Genomic DNA, 18,078 nt, shown 5'->3' with positions numbered 1-18,078 from the left:
CAATGTATATTATAGCTTATATATCTTCCTATTTAATATTTTTATAGAAATATGACAACTTATTTTTGTAGTTATAAATACATTACATGGAAGTCAATACACCTGAATACTGCTTACAATTGTAAATTACTTTTATTGTATCTCACTATTAAAAATTTCAATCCATGTATTTGCAAGAATTTTCCCAGGTAAATGTCCCTTTAACAAAATATTAGAAAGTATATTTTAATTTTAAAAAACAAACAAACGTAACCCCCCAATCTAAAACAGAAACCCACTTGGGTCTCTTTTGTCTTGTAACTATGAATGTCACCACAAACTGGATGAAAGAACCACACTGCTCTGTTTTCCTAACATTCTTTAGGTCTATCGGTGATTTATTCTTGGCCATAAAAGAAAACAAGAAGTGAAGAAATTGGCATAGTAAAATTAAAACATTTTAACATATAGAATCTGAAGAGTAACTACTGAGACTACTTTCATTAGTCATGCCTGCTAAAAACTATTATTATTTACAAAATAATTTTGGCTCAATTCATTTTAATGAATTCTCCCAGTTAATCTAAAAGCTCCAACAAGCTCTTTGAGTCCTAAAAACCTTTTTATCCTTGTAAAATTTATAAAGCAATAGCATTCAAAATGCTTTTTTAAGTTTTGTAACAAAGGTACTTCAGATTTAAATAATTACAGGGTACGTATTGTTACCTTTCCAGTGTCTATTTAATTTCATTCAGCTTCCAATTGACACTGTTGTTCATTTAAGTCATCGGTCATACACTGCACAGCAGGCATGAATAAACAATAATTACTCAGTTCACTGAGCAGAAATGTGTGTTATAATAATTCAAATACTTCAGATAAGTGAATGTTTTCTCACCAACCATCCTAGCCCCAGAGTTCCCAGCTTTCTGCATTCCAGGAGTTCATTTCATTAGGAATCTAATTCAGCATCTTAATGGCACTTCATTAAAAATATGCTCTTACAATTAATTTTGCTATCTAATGAGCAGCTCTCTTGCCACATAGTAAATAGGAGGTTTGCTTAATTTGAGATGAAAAATTGCAAATATTATATGAAGAACATTTTGCAAAGAGGTCAGTTTGTCTGTCTGATGTATTTTTTAACATAAGTCAAAGAGTTCAAGATAGTCCTAAATACTGACTTATTACCATTTAATAAGACAAAATTATTTGGACAACCTCTCCCTTTTAACAGTGATGTCAAGCATAATTTATGTGCATCATGTAGCCATTTATAGTCTCGCAAAAGAGAGAAGAGCATCTTCACATACAGGTTCACTAACCTAGTGAGGAGGGCTTTAAACTAAGTGTGCTAGTGGATGAAGACCAAAGCTCTGAGTTAAGTGGGGAAGTGGGTGACCTGGAGGAAGCACAAGCAGGAAGGGGCCACAGAGGTGGTGTTCTCATTCTTCCTGAGAAATCAGACCAACTGACTAATACCTCAGGTTCCTGTACAAGAATGTACAGAGCCTGGAAAACAAGCAGGAGGAATGGGAAGTACTTGCACAGTCATGGAACTATGATGTGGCTGAAATAATTGAGACGTGACGGGATAGCTCGTATGACTGGATCACTGTCATGGATGAGTATAAACTGCCCAGAAAGCACGGGCGGGGGAGAAGAGCAGGAGTTGCACCGTATATTAAAGAGCCGTATGATTGCTGAGCCCCACTACGAAATGGAGATAGGTCTGTTGAAAGTCTCTGGGTTACGGTCAGAGGGGAGAGAAACAAGGGGGATATTGCGGTGGGGGTCTACTATAGACCACCAGACCAGGAGGAAGTGGTGGATGAGGCTTTCCTCAAACAGCTAATGCACGTTTTCCCAGTCACAGACCCTGGTTCCCATGGGGGATTTCAGTCACCCTGATACCTGCTGGGAGGGTAATACAGCAGTGTGCCGGCAATCCAGGAAGTTTTTGGAGAGTGTTGGAGACAACTTCCTGGTGCAAGTTCTGGAGCAGCCAACCAGGTGCTCTGCTCTTCTCGACCTGCTGCTCACCAACAGGGAAGACTTAGTGGGGAATGTAGCGCTGGATGGCAACTTGGGCAGCAGCGACCACGAGATGATTGAGTTTAGGATCCTGAGGAAAGGAAGGAAGGAGAGCAGCACAGTAAGGACCCTGGACTTCAGAAAAGCAGACTTCAACTCACTCAGGGAACTGATGGGCAGGATCCCCTGGGTATCCAGTCTGAGGGGAGAGGAGTCCAGGAGAGCTGGCTCTACTTTAAAGAAGCCTTACTGAGATTGCAGGAACAAACCATCCTGATATACAGGAAGACTAGCAAGTAAAGCAGAAGAGCAGCTTGGCTTCACAGCGCACTCTTCACAAAAACTCACACAAAAAGGAAGCTTATAAGTGGAAAACAGGACAAATGACTAAGGCGGAGTATAAGAGTATTGCTTGGGCATGCAGGGATGAAATTAGGAAGACCAAAGCACAACTGGAGTTGCAGCTAGCAAGGGCTGTGAAGGATAAGAAGAAGGTATGTAAGCAACAAAAGAAAGATCAGGGAAAACGTGGGTCCAATACTGAATGGTGGAGGCAACCTGGTGACAGGTGATGCAGAAAAGCATGAAGTGCTCAATGCCTTTTTTATCTCAGTCTTCACAGGCAAGGCCAGCTCCCAGACTACTGCTCCTGGCAGAACAGTTTGGGGAGGAGGTGAGCAGACAACAGTGGTGAAAGAATAAGTTAGGGACTATTTAGAAAAGTTGGATGTGTAACAAGTCCATGGGGCTGGACACAATGCAGCTCAGGGTGCAGAGGGAGTTGGCACGTGACTGTAGAGCTACTGGCCTTAATCTTTGAAAACTCATTACAATTGGGAGAGTTCCCAGATGACTGGAAAAGATCAGATACAGTGCCCATCCTTAAAGGGAAGAAAGAGGATCCAGGGAACTACAGACCAGTCAGTCTCACCTCTGTCCCTGGAAAAATCATGAAGCAGGTCCTCAAGGAATCCATTGTTAAGCACTTGGAGAAGGTGATTCTGAACATTTGGTATGGGCTCACAAAGGGCAAGTCATGCCTGTCCAACCCAAGGGACCTTGACGAATTGGAGGACTGGACCAAAAGAAATCTCATGAGGTTCAATAAGGACAAAGTGCAAAGTCCTGCACTTAGGAGGCAGAAGAATCCCATGATCTGCTACAGGCTGGGGTGGCTAAACAGCAGCTCTACAGAAAAGGACTTGGGGATTACAGTGGGTGAATATGAGCCTACAGTGTACCCTTGTTGCAAAGAAGGCAAATGGCATACTGGGCTGCATTGCCAGCAGATCAAGGCAAGTGATTATTTCCCCTCTATTCAGCACTGGCAAGACCAAATCTAGAGTACTGTGTTCAGTTTTGGGCCGCCCACTACTGAGAGGATGTGGACAAATTGGAGAGAAATTGGAGAAGGACAAAAAATAGGGGGCTGGAGCACGTGACTTTTGAGGAGAGGCTGAGGGAACTGGGTTTATTTAGTCTGGAGAAGAGACAACTGAGGGGGGATTTAATAGCAGCCTTCAGTTTCTGGGTAGAGCCATAATGTCCTCAGTGGTGACAGATCACAGAACAAGGAGCAGTGGTCTCAAGTTGCAGCAAGGGAAGTTTAGGTTAGATATCAGGAAAAAAACTTCCTTATGAGGAGGGTGGTAAAGCACTGAAACAGGTTACGCAGAAAGGCTGTGGAATCACCATCCTTGGAGGTTTTTAAGACCTGGACAGACAAAGCCTTGTTTAGGATGATCTACTTGGGTCTTGCTCTAATCAGGGGGTTGGACTAGATGACCTCATGAGGTCTCTTCCAACCCTAATTTTCTATGATTTTATTACTAACCAAATACTGTTCTATATGATGGGTACCCTTGAAAAAACAATCTTGTATTCTCAATTTAATCAGAAATTTATAAAATAGCGAGTTTAACAGATACAAATTATTAAACTGTTGTGATATTATGATTTTTTTAAGGAACACTAGAGATGGTAACAATCACATGAAACACACTATGTGAATGTAGCTGCACTTTTTGTGCTCCTTGCCACAAACTAGCAGCAGCAGTAAAGGTACATTCATTAAACAGCAATATATATTTCTATGGGTTTGACTTTGGATGAGGGTTCTCTGATTTTAAACATTTTAATTCTATTGCTGGAGATTGGCACTGAAATTTACTGTGGTGTAACACTGTATTTATATATTTACATTATTATTATATCTTGAGATTGAGTTAAGAAAAGTAAGATATGCATTATCATTCTATTTTGATGAAACAACTTGGTTAATTCTTACTGTTTTTTCCCAGTCCCAATATTGCTTGAAAACAGGATTCAGCATCCCGAAGAGACCTGTAAACCTTTTTGTGGAGCTGTTAATTGATGTGAGAAATGCCAAACAGTACTTTAAAGCCTTTAACACCTCCATATTCCTCAGAAGTGGAATTTCATCAAAATCTTGATCAATCATATTATGATCTGTCTTGATTCAAGGTTTCCAGGGCTAGAAGAAGTTAAAGTGTTTTGTAACTCCTCATTGGTTGCCTCTCTAAACAAGGGCAAGCCCTCATCTGTAGCCAGAGCTGCTATAAAGTCCTTTTTGTCAAATGGTTAAGAAGTGGAACACTTTTCACGGAGTCTTTCCTGGGAGACCATGGGATTTTACAAAGTATTTTTTCTCTTGAAACAGTTGGCAATTGTTTTTAGCTTTATATCTTGGCATGCCTTAACAATGAGATTACCACAGTCTAGCAAGTTTACATTTTTGCTGGCTTCCATGTTAAGAAGAACAATAATCTAGTTTGTGCCATTTGATTTTTAATGTTCCTTCAGGTTCTTAGTTATACTCTGACCCATAGATTGTGTCAAAGAGTGCAAGTTTAAGAAGAGAAATTTGAGCCAGATCTTATAGAGAACAAATCTTATGGCATGTGTTAAGCAATTATTCAATAAAAGACAATCTTATGGCCCTGGGTGCAAAACTGGTAATCACTCCTGTTTGACTGCAAGATGAAAATGTCACCTATTATCCAGACATTTGCTGAATTGTCATAATTGAGGGAAGATCAGTAAAGTCCTTTGGAAAACATGCAAGGCATTTTTATTTAATCACCAACAGTAGGCATTTGTCACTCCTATCTATAGTGGCAGAGACGAGTAAATTTATCCTGTTCTTTGAAACTTTTCCACTGTCCTTTGAAACTTTTCCCCCCAACATTTATCCTCTGTCAGGGAGGCCTTTCATATACACTCCTGTTTCATCCACATTGTAGAAGTCAGCCAGGAAAAACTTCTCCAGAGTCTGAGGAAATTGTTCAATTTGCTACTGCTCAGCTGCTGTTACCATTTCTCTTCATGCTTCTTTTTCTGACACGTTAAAATGTTTCTTCCAACTGGTAAACCAACCAACCATCACTGAGTCCAATTGTGGTAGCAAGCTGAAGGGCTTTTTCTTTGATTACAGGTTCAAAAGACATTCCTCCCAATGCCCTCTTTTCTTTGAACCATAGAAAGCAAATCTCCTGTTTGAAGTTAACTAAAACTTTATCCTTTTGCTTCCAGACTGCATAAAACTGATTTGTACAAATCCCACTTGACTGCAACTTGGTTCTGATTAGTATCAGGAACTCACCAGTCTTGGATATTCTCAGCATTTTCTTTAAGCAGGAGACTTGTTGGAATTTTGTCACTGGACTGCGAAACTAGGCAAGAAAACAATGATCCTGGGCTTTCTTGAACTGGCAAGTAGTAAGCTGGGTGCCCAGTGAATCAGTGCAGTCTTGGGGCTCGGACTGATAACCAAATGACTGTTGGTCTTATCCCTGGGACCACACTGCAGCCAGATGGAGATGGAGCTGGTTGGATATTTTGGTGGAATCACAATGCAGAAAAAAAAGAGATCAGCAGATTGATGGCTGCAGCCTGGGGACAAGACCCAAGTTTCCAACTGAGTCCAGCGTGGTTCTGGGATTGAGAATGGCAATCAGCTTGACTGTTGGTTTCAGCCTCAGAACCACACTGAAGCCAGTTTGAGACCCAAGTGTGGTCCAGGACAGAGACTAAACAGTCAGCTGATTGTGGGTCCTGGCCCTGGGACCACACTGGGGCCAGTCCCAGACCTTTGCCATGTAGCAGGCATCAGGCTGCGTGGCAGGAACACTGTTAACATGATCAGTTTAAGGTGTGATGGAAACCAGCCACAAAATTATTACACATTTTATGGAATAATCTTGTGGCTCATTACTTGTTTTATTACGCTATTAATGCCTGTACATGGGGTCAGGTTACCATTTAAGATGCAATTAATAGGTTGCGTCTTAAGTATAAAGTCAGCCAGGGGCACAAGATATCATTCTGGATCTTCTCAGCCCCAAGAATAGGGAATATTTAACTTTCTTTGGCTAGTAATGGCATGCCAAATTATAGCATATTCTGTCCATCTGTGTGTGTAGGCATAAGAATGGGTTGTGCAAATCTACCTGTACCAGCTTTATGTAATTCTGGAATTCTCTTATGCCACAAGAATCACCAGTGCTTTCTTTAGGGCAGCCTTCTGGCTGCTTTGTAGTGGCGGAGAAGCTAAAAACAGCTGGAAAGGATCTTGAGGATCTGGGCCAAACATCTATTGCTATGTCCTAAGAAAACTGTATTTGAAACAATGTGTTCTTAATAAATGACAGAAAATTAGGGTTGGAAGGAACCGCAGGAGGTCATCTAGTCTAATCCCCTGCTAAAAACAGGACCATCCCCACCATTTTTGTTGCCCTCTTCTGGACTTTGTCCAGTTTGTCCACATCCTCTCTGACTGGGGGCCCCAAAACTGGACACAATACTCCAGATGTGGCCTCACCACTGCTGAACGGAGGGGAACAATTGCTTCCCTTGATCTGTTGGCAATTCTACCAATATAACCCAGTATGCTGTTAGCTTTCTTTGTTAAAAAAGGGCACACTGTTGGCTCATATTCAAGCTTATTGTTCACTTTAACCCCCAGGTCCTTTTCTGCCTTGCTACTGCCCAGCCAGTCATTCCCCAGCTTGTACTGGTGCGTGGGATTCTTCTGTCTCCTAAGCGCAAGACTTTGTACTTGTTCTTATTGAACCTCATCAGACTTCTCTTGGTCCAATCCTCCAATTCGCTGCAGTCTCTCTGAATCCTATCCCTACCCTCCAGTGTATCCACTACTCCCTCCAGCTTGGTGTCATCTGAGGGTGCACTCTATACCATCTGCCAGGTCATGGATGAAGATACTGTGCAAAACTGGCCCCAGTACCAACCCCTGGGGCACTCCACTTGATACTGGCTGCCAACTAGACATCAAGCCACTGATTACTATCCTCTGAGCCTGAAAATCCAGGACAGTTTTCTATCTACCTTGCAGTCCACTCATCCAACTTATACATCCTTAGCTGGCCCGTGAGAATGTTGTAGGAGACCATATCAAAAGCACTGCTAAAAATCAAGGTATACCACTTCCACTGGTCTCCCTATATCCAGAGAGCTAGTCATCTGATCATAGAAGGCAATCAGGCTGGTCAGGCGTGACTTGCCCTTGTTGAATCCATACCGAATGTTCCTAATATTGTTCTCCAAATGCTTAGAAATGGATTCCTTGAGGACCTGCTTCATGATTTTTCCAAGGACTGACGTGAGGCTGATGGGTCTGTAGTTCCCTGGATCCTCCTTTCTCCCTGCCTTAAATATGGGCACTATATTTGCCCCTTTTCCAATCATCCAGGACCTTTCTTGATCACCATGAGTTTTCAAAGATGATGGCCAGTGGCTCTCCAGTCACACCAATAAATTCCCTCAGCATCCTTGGATGCATCCCCTGTGGCTCCATGGACTTGAATACTTCCAGTTTTTCTAAATAGTCCCTAACTGTTCTTTCACCACAATTGGCTGCTCACACCTTCTCCCCAAACTCTGCTACAAGGTGCAGGGGTCTGGGAGTTGACCTTGCCTGTGAAGACCGAGGTGCAAAAAGCATTGGGTACTTGAGCCTTTTCTGCATCCTTTATTACTAGGTTGCCTCCCCCATTCAGTAAGGGACCCACTTTCCCTGATCTTCCTCTTGTTGCTGACATACCTTCTTGTTATCCTTCACCACCCTTGCTAGCTGCAACTCCAGTTGTACTTTGGTCTTCCTAATTTCGTCCCTGCATGCCCAAGCAATACTCTTATACTCCACCTTAGTCATTTGTCCTGTTTTCCACTTATAAGCTTCCTTTTTGTGTTGTAGCTCCAGGAAGAGTTCCCTGTGAAGCCAAGCTGCTCTTCTGTTTTACTTGCTAGTCTTCCTGTGCATCAGGATGGTTTGTTCCTGCAATCTCAGTAAGGCTTCTTTAAAGTAGAGCCAGCTCTCCTGGACTCCTCTCCCCTCAGACTGGATACCCAGGGGATCCTGCCCATCAGTTCCCTGAGTGAGTTGAAGTCTGCTTTTCTGAAGTCCAGGGTCCTTACTCTGCTGCTCTCCTTCCTTCCTTTCCTCAGGATCCTAAACTCAATGGTCGCTGCTGCCCAACTTGCCATCCAGCGCTACATTCCCCACTAAGTCTTCCCTGTTGGTGAGTAACAGGCCGAGAAGAGCACAGCACCTAGTTGGCTGCTCCAGCACTTGCACCAGGAAGTTGTCTCCGATACTCTTCAAAAACTTCCTGGATTGCCGGCACACCGCTGTATTGCCCTCCCAGCGGGTATCAGGGTGACTGAAATCCCCCATAGGAACCAGGGTCTGTGACTGGGAAAACATGCATTAGTTGTTTGAGGAAAGCCTCATCCACCACTTCCTCCTGGTCTGGTGGTCTATAGCAGAAACTCTTGTTTCTCTCCCTTCTGACCCTAACCCAGAGACTTTCAATAGGCCTATCTCCATTTCATAGTGGAGCTCTGAGCAATCATACGGCTCTTTAATATACAGTACAACTCCCGCTCTTCTTCCCTGCCTGTGCTTTCTGGGCAGTTTATACTCATCCATGACACTGATTCAGTCATACGAGCTATCCCGTCACGTCTCAATTATTCCAGCCACATCATAATTCCGTGACTGTGCAAGGACTACACAGAAATGCAGCAGAATACATCTAGCAATACTATCCTTAGGATGATATATTTCAAGAGGGACCTGTATTCCTGAATGATGGGTGTCCCGTGGGAAGTTGAAGTTTTCAGGAAATTTAATGAAAAGAGTCCTTCATTACCTAATCAAAACCTCTTTTTTCCACTAATAGAGCTCCTTTAATGAGAGTCTTTTTGTGAATGAATATATAAAATTTGATTGATTTTCCTCAAAGACTGGGGACCTTATACATGAAATGCTCAAAATAAAAACAACTCTTTTCTACTTCACTGAAAAATGCTTTTGCAAATGGCACAATATTTTAGGACACTACAAAAGAATCCACTAAAATTGTAGTTCATGGCCTGATATACTACCACTTTTGCTAGCCTACAAAAGTATCAGCATACAAGCATCCTCTTTCTTGGTAAACAGGGACCCATACTAACTCTCCCATCCAGCTGTGCCATGCATGCAAAATAGCTTTACTAAGGCTTCCTCAGGGTGAGTATTCTTCTCCACTAGCTCAAATCCAGCCAGTCCCCACCCCCCACCCTTTTATTTTTCTTTCAATCCTGCTAAAAATGAGAGAAGAGCTAGGTGACTGTAGGAGCTTAAATGAGAATTCAGCTATCAAACATCTTTTTAAAGTGGGTCTCAATTCAGAGAAGGAAAAGAATGGAATGTAAAAGGGAACCTCAAAGGAGGAAGAGAGCAGGTGTCAAAGATGGTATGTGCTTGACGAAAGCAGACTGGGGAGTGCTTTAGAAAAGAGAGCGACAGAATCTTTTCCCACCCTTTCTTTCTCCTCAGTTTCATATCACATTAAATTAGGATCACACATACTTTTGTCTTTTCTTGCTTGTAGAGGTGCACATGACATCTCCAGAAGCTTGATATATAATTCTGACAGTTTGAAAATCACAGCAGAATCGTCCATTTCTTATTTATTTGCTGAGCACACTTTGCATGCCATGTAAGTAACAATTTTACTCTTTTCCCATACTTCATTTCTGGCAAGGTTTCAGCAGCTGCTCTCTCACAGTCTGATAGAGTTAGAGATATATGTTTTAAATTGTCTGACAGTTGCAATTTCAAGCTGCTTTAATTTAATACATAAGTTTGGTTTCTAGCAGTTCTTAAGAGAATGGCTTCAGAGATCATGCTAGAATTAAAATGGGTAAATTCAAAATACTTATCAAAACTGTGATTTTAAGATATAATCGTTCAACCTGCATGACTACACACACATGCCTTATACTAGAGGGCTCCCACCTGACTATTTAAGTCACCTATACCTAACCTTGTTGGTTAAAGAGGTACTAACCTTACAGTCATTACTGATCTATTTAGTAGAGTTGGCACCCCATACAGAAAAAACCTGGACATATAGATTATTATAAAACATTACTGCCCATTTTAAAGAAAAGAGAAAGAGAGGAGGAGTGAGAAAAAACTCTAGATATACAAGAAACAAATAAATATAAGACAGAGACAAATATTAGTAGGAAGGGACTAAATGAGATGAAAAAAGAAAAATATCACCAATGCACAAATGTTAAATGCACTGTTAATTTCTTAATGTTGGAAGAAAAATGTCTCTAACAGAATAAATTGCTGAAAGAAAGGGTAAAGAGTCAACTGCCCATTCTTTAGGTAGGGAAATTTCATCTTTTAGAACCTGAACCTTTTCAAAATTTTGTAACCACTGTTTCCTGTGGTCTCACATCTATGGCAGAGGTCTTTCTAGCACATTGCACTGAAAATCAAAGAAAAAGAGTTCAAATCTAGGGCCATGCAATTCTATTGATGGTCCATATCTCTATTCACGCAACTCTCTAAATCTTCCAACCAGAAGCCAATTCTACCCAGTTGAGTACAACACAAAGCCTAAAAAAAGGTATCTTTGTCCCTGTTCATTCTCAGTAGCTTTTCACATTTTAAAAAGTGCATATGAATAAGTGCACATGCATGAGTTGCACGTGGTCAAATCAAAGATTTATACAACTCCCTATTAGCAGCGACTCCCATTTGTATCAGTGTATCAGGTATTTCACACCTGCAACTGCAAAGTATGCAAAATATGCACATATTTAAAGATTTAGGCCTGAAATTAGAACCAAATGTTTTGTCACATATGTCATGTTCTGTCAAATATAAGGACAGATAGAAAAGAACACATTTAAACAGTTTTGTTTTAAAAAAAATTAAATAGTGATTTGCTATAGAGTTCTGCTCCTTTAAGAACACTTTCCCTTTTACAGTTTGGAAGTACTGAACAAAGCAGAAATTAACTAAGCCAAAATCAGTACTTTACCTTTGAAAAGAACAACTGCTTGTAGTTTAAAAAGGAAAAAAATAGTACAGTTTGACTAAGTGTTCTATCTCCTAAGAGAATCAAGGCTATCACGTTTTATTTATTAGTGTCAAACTCTGTGCCATGAAATTATTTTACAACGAAATTAAATACCTGATTAATCACAAAAGGTATGGGATTTACGCTAAACTAGTAAAATAAATTACATGATTAAAGAGAATGATTTCTAATATAAATTAATCCTAACAAGCAAGTCTTCTTTCTTGCTGCATTAATGCCCTTTTTGCTAAATAATTAAAAACATCACTTCTCAACATCCATTATTAATTTAAATGGAGCAGTTTTACTGCAGAAGAATAAGTACAATTTTGAAGATCCAAGGAAACAGCTTTTGTTTGTGTTTGTTATTAACATAATTTGTAATTTATTGTCATTTTTGCTATATTTTTGGTCAAAAATAAGTTACACAATAAGACTACCAAGTCTGTCTGCACAATCTGCACCCATCTGACACCTCTAGATTTTGAACATTTTTTTCCCCAAAAGTTTTCTGGTGTAACCATTTCAAACAAATGAAAATTCTTCCAAACTTCTTCCAAAAAATAACAAAGGTCTAAGATCATGATTAACCAAAGAACTCAGTAAGGGAGAGGCATAAGTCTAGAGATGAATACTTAAAATTCAGATTAAAGGTTATGTCCAGGAAAGATGTACACATTTGTATAAATGTGTAATTGCAACATACTAACTCTGCATTTGCACCTACAAGAGAATGTTTGTATATGCAATTAGTTGTCTAGGATGAATATCTGTATATTTTTTGCAAGTGTATTTCAGAATATAAATTTTGAGGTTCTGACTCACTGGACACATCTACACAACATGCTGACTGTGCAGTAGCTTGTTACTGTGATGCAGTAGCATTGCATGGGACGAAGTGTGATGCAATGCTACTGTGTGGTAGTAATCATCTACTATGCAGTCAGCATCACCTAAAAGCCATTTGGCAACGCTACTGTGCAGTAACTCCAATTACTGCGCAATCATTAAGTACTTGTATACACAAGTACTAAATGACTACGTAGTAATAACTACGCAGTCAGTGCCTTGTGTAGATGCAGTAAGTAGTTACTCCTACCCTTAATCCCCCCTCCAAAACACCTTCAAAGAACTATTAAAAATCTATACTTGCCAGTTAACTCATCAACAACAGCAAACGTGCATCTGTCCAAGTTTTTTTTTCCTAAATTACCCGCTTCTACCTGCCCCCATTCCCAGAATCTCTCCCATCCTTAGTTTTCCCTCAGATCAAACATATTTCCTACTCATGAACGTCGCATGCCTCCTGAGGCTGGGGGGACACAGTGACCACCTGCAGGTGGCAGTGGTGTTGGCAGCAGGAGCATGTTGCCGGCGTGCAGGGAGCTCCCGCAGGTGGCTGCAGCAGTGTCAGCGGTGAGGGAGGCAGGGGTGGCAAGCGCTGACCAGCAATCTCACAGGGTGCACGTGCACCTGTGTGCACCCCCTATGCATTGCCAATGTTCCTACTTATCTTCTCTGAACAAATAAAGTCACAATTGCTATGTGACTCTGGGTTCTATGTTAAAGGCCCCATGCACCTTACCCAATTTTTTTTAACACTGGTTTCTATTGGAGAGAACAATGAAGATCAAAAATTAAAGCAAGCAGGCTTAGTGCGAGGGAGGGACTGGCTTCTCCCAGAAGTCCCAGTTATCTTTGGAGTCCAATTTTGCAAGGCTCAAGTGGATGAACATATATGAAGACAAAGTCCCCGTACTGAAAAGCACCAAATGTCAGCAGGTACTTCAATGGAATGAGGAAAGGATAAAAGCTACTAGCATTTTATGTACATTTATGTATGTTTTAATAAATGCATCACTTAAAGACAATTCTAATTATATAAAAATACCAAAAGATATCATAGCTGTCCAAAGCACCATTAACTCTGATTTCTTATGGATATCACAGTAGCCATAACCTTGAGGAAAGAAATTAAGGTGGAGAAGGTAGTGGTCTATTATCAGTCCCAGTTTCTTAAAATTTTCTTTTGAACATCCTCGTTTGTAAACCTCACTTATGATCCAATATGAATATTTTTGTTAAATAAAGACAATACTTTCTTCAAAAATTCCTGTTTTGTTCATTAAAAAGGATGTATTCAGCCTGGAGTTTCTGTCAAGTGCTCCTAAAGTTTTTCTTGATCAACAGCTCATTACTGAAATTATACTCGCGAATATATAGCATTTGAAATAATTTCAGTCAGAGATACATTAACTGCATTATAATAAATATCATAACATAGACTGTAACTTAAAAATTACTTACAGAAGAAAAGTTCATTTATATCAAAGAAATATATATGATCAGATAATAATTAAAATTCTGTTGTAAGTGCTTCTCCTTCAGCCAGGCTTGGGTTGAAACAGTCTGAAACAGTTTTAATAGTAGCAACAAACCACAGGTAAGATAGAAAATTAAATATTACAGAATTAAAATTCTGATTATTTTAATTAAAGAAATTGTACATTAAATAAATAAAAAAATTTCTAGAAAAGTTTTAAGTCGCAAGAGTGGTTCACTGTATTTACACAGTTGACCTGCTAAAGTGTGTGTGTGCAGCAAGCACATGTGCACTACAGAGTGAAGTTAGAAGGGCAATTAGGGACAGAACATACCTGTTACAGTTTTTGTTTTGACAGGGCTGCTGGCATACTCAGAGGCTTGATTTGACTGTTGTTTTGCCATAGGTGCACTTCCAACTGACACCTCATCCTCTTTTTTCCTCGTTACTGGCAAACCCAGAGGAACAGTTCCTACAGGCTGCTAGAAGGAGGGGAAAAAAAAGTATGTAGTAACTAATTCAGAGAAAATTAGGATATGTAATAAAACATGACACCACCATAGAAGCTGCTTCATTAACTGTTGATTTCCCCTAGGAAAAATCTTGAATTAGTAATTAGAGCATATATATTGTGAAAGCAAATTTACATATTGAATACCTTCAGTAAGTATCAAATAGATTGTAATTTTTAAGTGTTTTTCTACCCAGATCTGTATATACAGCTCTTGATATTCCTACTAATCTATATACTCAAGTGCTCAATCTCTGACCTGCAGGCCAGAGCTGGCCCACAGCCCCATGCCATCCGGCCCATGGGGCTCCCCATGACTTCAGAGAACAGTGACACTGCACCCATACTGCCAAATCTCTGGACCCACTGGGAACCTAGGGCCCTGTGTGTTGGATCCAGTGACTGATCTCAGCCTGCAGGCCTGAGTGGGGGCAGTACTGCACCTGCAGGACACAATCCCAGTACAGGGGGGTGCAAAAGAGGGCAATGTTAGGCAACCTGGGAGCCAATCCTGGCAAGCAGGGACAGGATGTGGTCATGCTGGGCCCTAAGACCCAATCTCAGAGAGGGCAGGAGGAGGCCATTCCAGGGCCCTGGGAACCAATCCTGGAGAGGTTGGTGCTAGGCCCCTGGGACCCCAATCCTGGCACACAGGCAGTGGGAGTGGGTGATGCCAGGCCAGCAGAACCTAATTCTGGTGCTCTGGGGGCAGCAGCAGCCCCCTGGGATCCACTCCTGGTACACAGGGCAGGGAGGGGAGTGGTACCCAGCCCCAAGGCCAGATCTGGCCCACAGATAGCCTGTGGGGCGAAAAGGCTGAGAGTCACTGCTACATATCGTTTAAAATTCTTTTTATTAAGTGGGCAAGGAATGCTCAAAATTGAATCTAACCAATTACCAAAGGATATCTGTGAAATCTTATTTCAGGGTTTCACAGACATTAGGGCTGGAAGGGACCTCAGAAGATCATCGAGTCCAGCCCCCTGCCCCAGGGGCAGGAACTCAGCTGGGGTCACAGGATCCCAGCAAGATAAACATCCAATTTTTTCTTGAAGGCATTAAGAGTAAGTGCCTGAACCACCTCCGATGGCAGGCTATTCCAGACCTTGGGGGTTCGGACAGTAAAGAAATTCTTCCTAATGTCCAGCCTGAAATGGTCTTGCAGAAGTTCATAACCATTCGACCTTGTCATCCCTTGGGGTGCTCTGGTGAACAAACATTCCCCTAGATACTGGTGAACACCTTGATAAACTTATAGGAGGCCATCAGATTGCCCCTGAGCCTGCACTTTTCCAGGATGAAGAGTCCCATAGCTCTCAGCCTGTTGTCATTTTTTCCTGACCTCTCATCATGCACGTGGCTCTCCTCTGGACTCTTTCAAGCTTCTCCACATCCTTTTTGAGTTGTGGAGCCGAAAACAGGACACAGTACTTCAGCTGCAGCCTCACCAAGACCAAGTACAAGGGGAGAATGACGTCTTGCGATTTACCTGAGAAGCATCTATGGATGCAAGACAGCGTTTTGCTCGCTTTACTAGCCACAGCATCATATTGAGGGCTCATGTTCACCTTGTGGTCAATCATGACCCCCAAATCCCTTTCATCCGTAGTGCTAGCCAGCTTTTTCCTAGGTGTCAGTTGTCAGCTGTTCTCTCTCATTTAGCAGGGGTCCAATGTTGCCCTTGCTTTTCCTCCAGCTCCCCACATATCTAGAAAGGACTTTTTATTATCCTTGATACTTGTAGCTAGTTGGAGCTCAGTCTCAGCCTTGGTTTTTCTTGTTCGTTCCCTGCAGGTCTGGACCAGTGCAGAGTATTCCTCCTTGGAGGTGGATCCACTCCTCCACCCTTTGTAGGTCTGTCTTTTTACACACAGGAGGTCCACTAGTTTCCTGCAGAGCCAAAGGGGCTGCTGTGCCCTTTTGCTGCCTTCTGCCTGAGATGGGATAGACTTTGCTTGAGCTTCCAGGATCTCTGTATTGCTGACCATCTTGCCAACTTTGCGGCAGATGGTGAAGGTGATCAGCTCGCGGTCACTGTCACCCAGCTTCCCATTGATTGCTAGGTCAATCAATTAGGTCTTCCCTGATTGCCAGTACCAGGTCGAGCAGCACTTTGCCTCTCGTTGGCCTGTAGACCTCTCGTGTCAGATAAAGGTCATCCACACGAGAGGAAGCTTTGTGACCGCTCGGATTTAGCTGAACGCTCTTCCCATGAGATGTCTGGGTAGTTGAAGTCTCCCATGACAACCATGGACCTGCAGAATGTGGCTTCAGCCAATTCCCTGGTGAACTCCTGGTCAAGCTTTTGACTTTGGGTGGGAGGTCTGTAGTAGACTCCCACCATCACGTCCCCTGTGCCGTATTCCCCACGGATTTTAACCCAGAGGGTCTCCAGCCATCCACCCTGGTTGCCAATGTCAGCTAGCAGGGGTGCATAGCTCTCCTTGACATAAAGAGCTGAGGTTAACTGAGTTTTCCAGGAACAAAAAGATTTTATCAAGAATCATGAATTCTAACGTATCTTAAATAATAATGAATTGTACAGCACTTTACATCTGCAAAATAATCCACAAGTCAACAAAAACACAAAATGAGATGAAATAACCATTGTTATTATTTATACGAGGCTATATGTGCACTTAGTGCTTTACAGAAAAGAACTTTAGTTCAGGTGCCCCCGCTGCCATTTTTAAGAGCGTAGATGTTGATAGAGAAGATGCTGTGGCACTTTGCTCAGAGTGGTTCTCGGAGTTGCTGTATTAAAGTGCTGCCCCTCCACCCACAGAGTACATGGGAAAGTGCCCACAATGTCTGGTGCACAGAAGCTGGTGCTTATGGATTACTGATGCAATGCTGATAACACTAGCTTTAGCAAAGAAGCTGGCATTTGTGAAATGATCTTCCCACTTGACATGAAGGATTTTCCAGAGGTATTGTTGATGATACCTCCCCAGGCTCTTGAGATGATGATAGGTCACCCATGTTTTACATCCATAAAGGAGAGTGGGGATAATGACTGCATTGTAGACCTGGATCTTGTCATCTTTCCAGAGAGCATAATCAATAAAGACATGCTGAACCTATTTATCAAAGAAAGTACTTCTGGTCCTGTGCTGGATCTCTCATCCATGTTTTCTTTGAGACAGATGGCTACCAAGATAGGGAAAGTGCTCAACTAACTTTAGGGTCTTTCCCTCTTTGGTAATTTGGGAAGAGGGGGTCATATTCATGGCCCAGAGCAGGCTGACCGAGCGCTTTCTCTTCTCAATGTTAAGAGAGAGGCTCAGAGTTTGGCAGGCTTCTGCAAAGAGATCAAGCAGAGTTTAGAGGTTTCCCTCAGTGTGCACAAGGATTATTAGGTAAACAGTAGGTACACCTGATATGACAATAGCTGCCAACATATGAGAGTCAGTAGGAGAAAACTACTATGTACTCTCACTGTTGATTTTACTGAAGATTATTATTTAAAGATGACAACAATTTCTCAGAAGATCAGGCAGGAAGATTACATGCTTTTTAATCAATTATTTTATTGTTTAAATTTGTTGGGATTGAAGTGATAATGTAATTCATATACTTGGGAAGTGAGAAACCTCACACGTTGCAGAAGAAATCATTGTGGGGAAACAGTTCGTGTGAGGCAGAGCAATATGCTTGTAAATCTTCCCCAATGGAAAACAGATCACTACATTAACCAGCGCACAAAAAAAAAAATCATCCAAGGAGAGAGACTGCAAAATACCTTTAACAGAGCTCAGAAAGTCCACTAGGAAAATAAAATTAGTGCAAGAAAAACAAACTGTCCATCAGAAAAGTCAACATCTAAC

The 18,078-nt window shown here is 41.6% G+C and overlaps 1 protein-coding gene across 4 annotated transcripts in view; it reads right to left on the bottom strand.

The window, feature by feature from the left end:
• The window catches only part of VPS13B (vacuolar protein sorting 13 homolog B), a 1,046,600-nt gene that overhangs the window by 529,572 nt on the left and 498,950 nt on the right, over positions 1 to 18,078 (bottom strand). For all 4 annotated transcript variants that reach the window (XM_019527996.1, XM_019527995.1, XM_019527993.1 and 1 more), the window contains one exon: positions 14,075 to 14,222. In XM_019527996.1, the coding sequence (XP_019383541.1) occupies positions 14,075 to 14,222 (148 nt within the window). The remainder of the gene's footprint in view (positions 1 to 14,074; positions 14,223 to 18,078) is intronic.

Source organism: Gavialis gangeticus, unplaced genomic scaffold (assembly GCF_001723915.1).
Source record: "Gavialis gangeticus isolate Ggan-Ray unplaced genomic scaffold, GavGan_comp1, whole genome shotgun sequence".
NCBI lineage: Eukaryota > Metazoa > Chordata > Crocodylia > Gavialidae > Gavialis > Gavialis gangeticus.
This window is presented reverse-complemented; position numbering and strand designations above follow the sequence as displayed.